Source organism: Sapajus apella, unplaced genomic scaffold, assembly GCF_009761245.1.
Source record: "Sapajus apella isolate SASKATOON/1434 unplaced genomic scaffold, GSC_monkey_1.0 scaffold230, whole genome shotgun sequence".
Lineage (NCBI taxonomy): Eukaryota > Metazoa > Chordata > Mammalia > Primates > Cebidae > Sapajus > Sapajus apella.
The window spans coordinates 141,911-146,382 of NW_022437170.1; the positions used below are offsets into that span (position 1 = coordinate 141,911).

The 4,472-nt window shown below is 49.6% G+C and overlaps 1 protein-coding gene across 2 annotated transcripts in view; it reads right to left on the reverse strand.

Annotated features, from left to right (window-relative positions):
* The window catches only part of ANKLE2 (ankyrin repeat and LEM domain containing 2), a 32,579-nt gene that overhangs the window by 2,541 nt on the left and 25,566 nt on the right, over nucleotides 1–4,472 (reverse strand). For both annotated transcript variants that reach the window (XM_032271380.1, XM_032271379.1), the window contains 2 exons: nucleotides 3,213–3,319; nucleotides 2,159–2,346 (listed from right to left, as the gene is read on the reverse strand). In XM_032271380.1, coding sequence (XP_032127271.1) covers nucleotides 2,159–2,346; nucleotides 3,213–3,319 — 295 coding nt within the window. The remainder of the gene's footprint in view (nucleotides 1–2,158; nucleotides 2,347–3,212; nucleotides 3,320–4,472) is intronic.

A 4,472-nucleotide genomic window follows, 5' to 3' on the forward strand; every position in this document is an offset into this window, starting at 1 on the left:
CAGCGACCCCCACATCCAGAACCTCAGCAGCGACCCCCACATCCAGAACCTCCTCTCCAGACTCAAGACGGAAAACCACCAGCACAACTCCCTGGAAAATGGCAAACAGAATCCTGCAGACAGAATCGGGCTGCTGGCGCCTGGGCAGCAGCTCTTGCCTATAATTCCAGCACTCCGGGAGGCCACAGCAGGAGGGTTACTGGACCCCAGGAGTTCAAGACCACCTGGGCAACACAGCGAAACCCCATTCGCTACAAAAAATAGAAAAATGAGCCGGCACGGTGGCGTGCACCTGCAGTTTCAGCTATCTGGGAGGCTCAAGTGGGCGGATGGCTTGAGCCCAGGAAGTTGAGGCTGCAGTGGGCTGTGATCATGCCACAACTCTCCAGCCTGGGCCACACAGTGAAACCCTATTTCAGAAGGGGTGGGGGAAGGTGCCAGACTGACTGCTTCTCTTTCAAAGGCAGGGAAATGAAAAGGCCAAGGGCAGCCCGGGTGATGGGCAAGATGACCACCGTGAACTTCCAGCCACCTTCCAGATCTGCTATCTACTGGGACCCCAGGGGCTCCGAGTGTCACAGTACCCCGCAGGGTCCTGGAAGACTGTCCAGAACAACTCCATGAAATAGCACTGCTGCACTTTATTCTGAGACCACAACACAGGAGAGATCCTGAGAGCAGCACTGCCCTGTTTGGTGTTCACAACGGTCACCCTGGCCACAGGTGCATTCAGAACACGTGAACTGTGGCTCGCGCTACTTAGGAAATGAGTCAACTTTAATATTTACTAATTAAAATTTAAATAGTCACAAGACAACAGGGTAAATGAGGCCACATTACAGAAGTTAGTTATGTACCACTGTCAGCTACAACCCAGCAAGGCCCGATTCTCATTTTTTTCCCTATCATTCTAGGGAGTTTGTTTTATAAATGAAGTGTCTTATGGGATAATGGTCCTATTTTGGCCTTAAAAAAACACACACAGCTTTAAATGTAATATCTGCTTTAATTTTGATTTTAGCAAATTCAAATATCTAATTATTAGAAAATTTTTGCTTTTAATAAATAGAAACGGAGTCTCACTATGTTGCTCAGGCTGCTTTCGAACTCCTGGGCTTCAGCAATCCACCCACACTGGCCTCCCAAGGTGCTGGGGTTATAGGTGTGAGCCACCATGCCCAGCCTTCGTTGCTGTTTTCTGTTTGTTTGCTTTGGAGACAGACTCTTGCACTGTCGCCCAGGCTGGGGCATAGGGGTGTGATCTCGGCTCACTGCAACCTCCATCTCCCAGGTTTAAGCGATTCTCCTGCCACAGCCTCCAAAGTACCTGGAACTATTGGCGCCTGGCTAATTGTTGTATCTTTAGTAGAGATGGGGCTGGTCTTGAACACCTGACCTTGTAATCTACCCGCCTTAGCCTCTCAAAGTGCTGAGATTATAGGCGTGAGCCACCGCACTGGCCATTCACGTTTTTATGAATCACTTTTAGATTTTGTGTGGTTAATCTCTTCCATCGTGATATTTCTATTCACTGTGTCTGTGCTTTAAAAGTACTTTGCGCCCTGGCGTCTCACATACACCTCGCGAAGGGCTTTGCGCCCCGGCGTCTCACGTACGCCTCGCCAAGGGCTTTGCGCCCCGGCGTCTCACGTGCGCCTCGCGAAGGGCTTTGCGCCCCGGCGTCTCACGTGCGCCTCGCGAAGGGCTTTGCGCCCCGGCGTCTCACGTACTCCTTGTGAAGCACTTTGCGTCCTGTCATCTCATATACACCTTGTGAAGTGCTTTGTGCCCTGGTGTCTGATATATACACCAATATTCTAGTATGCAGTCCTCCTTGTCTTTTTCCTGACAATTATACCAAACCTACAATATTATAGTCTCAGCCACTGTAGTTCACCTATTGTGAGTTTTGAGAAAATGGCACAGAATGAAGTAGTATTAGATTTTGGGAATTGCAACCACAAGCAGAAATAGTAATACTGCTCCAAGTGATGCCGTATTTTTCATATATCCCCCCTGATGTATACCCCATTGAAAATTAACCTGAGGAACAGTTCCCACCTTTACATTAAAAACACAGACAGATGTGCGCTTCCTGTCAGACCCTGGCCACAGAGGCCCAGTCCCAGCTGCCACGGCCATGCCTGTGTTTGCTTACCAGACGTGGTGGCTTTATCTCGGCAGCCTTCCCTTTCTCCTGTTTCTTGTTGAGCCTTTTTGCCTATTTCCTGCTGAGTAAGATAATCTTCCAGTCTTTGCAGGCCTTCCTGGGAAGACAGATCAACAAAACAGCCCAGAAATTCCCAGTATTCAACCCAGGGATACCCCAGCTCATGAGCTAGCTCCCTGTAAGAAATAAAACACAATTAACCAGATAAATTAACCAGAGTTGTGAAACCAGATAAAACTCAGACCTACACAGAAAACAGCCACTAATGCTTCAAGTACCAAAGCAGTGTCTGCAATCATGGTTGTAACTTTATTCCCGAATTTGCGGCTGAAATGATACTTTGCATTTTCTGAAACAGCACTCCTCCTCACAGGGTAAGCAGGAGCCAGAAGAGTTCTCACGAGCAGTGAACCAGTGGCAGGACGAAAAGGAGACCTCCGCCTACATGGACCCTCCCACCAGCAACCTCGTGCTGGAAGGCCACACAGTTTGCCTCCACCCACAGACAGGCTTGTTCAGCGCCGTGGGCTTGCCTGTGGCTCTAGTCATGGCCAGGGACAGGAAAGCCTAGAGGTTCTTCCTGGGTTCCAGTTGTACAATTGATGCTGGGCACATATTTTGAGAGAATACTCTAAACAATTCCACAAAGCTTTATTTGATTACAACTAATTTAGCTTTGTGACTGTGGACCTTTTATTCCCAAAGAAACTGTACCATTCCATGGTACCTTCTATAAAATATTAAGGTTCCTTAGAAACATGTTCCCAAATGAACAAGGAATGCCACTCTGAAAAGGGAAAGGCAGTGCTGCAGACATGCTCCAGGTCTGAGGCCGGACCAGCGTAATTATGCTCTAATTCCGCACCACAAACTGCAACGTGCCCAGCATCTGCAATGAACTGGACCTTCATGAGAAGGACCGGCTCTCCCTGAAAAGACTTCCTAGAAATTGGCACTTTGAAGCTGCAATGTGATTTTCCATCATGAGTCAGAGCATAACCAACAGTGCGCCCCACAGCACCACAGCTCAGCCTCTCAGTACCTCCCCACTCTCTCAAAGCCTCTTTCTGGGTCCGATTTCTTGATGTTGTGAAGGAAGCCTGCTTTCTCTCGAGGTGGAGTCTTCCAGAGTTTGCGAAAATCTTCCGCCTATGGGGAAAACAAAATGTACTGAGCTATGACAGGCATCGCGCCCCTCACTGGGGAAGCCTGAAGGGCATCAGCGTCGCAGCAGCAGCTGCCCCATGTCCCGACACCCTTCCTCCTCTCCCTTCACCAACAGATCCCTGGGCTGCATGCCCACCTGTGGCATGGCCGAGTGGCTATGTGACTGCACTCCGACCTGGGTGAGGGGAGGCGGTCTTCCTTCCTGCAGCCTGGTCCAGGCTGTGAGGTTCAGAATCAGGGGGACCCAAGCATGAGGCCTCGCCCTGAGGACAGATGACAGCTTAGAGCTGCCACCCAACGGCAGAGGTAACACTGTTCCCATCACAGGAGAAGAAACCAACGTTGATCTTTCTGAGTTACGCTTCCTCGAATTTTATGTTTTATGGGTCTGACCTAACCCTACCTGATACCACCTAATTTTGACGCCATTTTCATCAAAATAACTTATTTGGAAAGTTTTTAGCACAAGATTATATGTATAGGTCAGTATGTGAAATATTTCAACAGGAGAAAGAATTGTCAACTGTAAACAAAAAAATGTATACAACCTTTGACCCGGTAACACCACCATTAAGAATTTCTTTGGCTGGGCGCGGTGGCTCAAGCCTGTAATCCCAGCACTTTGGGAGGCCGAGGCGGGTGGATCACGAGGTCAAGAGATCGAGACCATCCTGGTCAACATGGTGAAACCCCGTCTCTACTAAAAATACAAAAACATTAGCTGGGCATGGTGGTGCGTGCCTATAATCCCAGCTCCTCAGGAGGCTAAGGCAGGAGAATTGCCTGAACCCAGGAGGCGGAGGTTGCGGTGAGCTGAGATCGTGCCATTGCACTCCAGCCTGGGTAACAAGAGTGAAACTCTGTCTCAAAAAAAAAAAAAGAATTTCTTTGGCCGGGCGCGGTGGCTCAAGCCTGTAATCCCAGCACTGTGGGAGGCCGAGGCGGGTGGATCACGAGGTCAAGAGATCGAGACCATCCTGGTCAACATGGTGAAACCCCGTCTCTACTAAAAATACAAAAAATTAGCTGGGCATGGTGGCGCGTGCCTGTAATCTCAGGAGGCTGGGGCAGGAGAATTGCCTGAACCCGGGAGGCGGAGGTTGCGGTGAGCCGAGATCGCGCCATTGCACTCCAG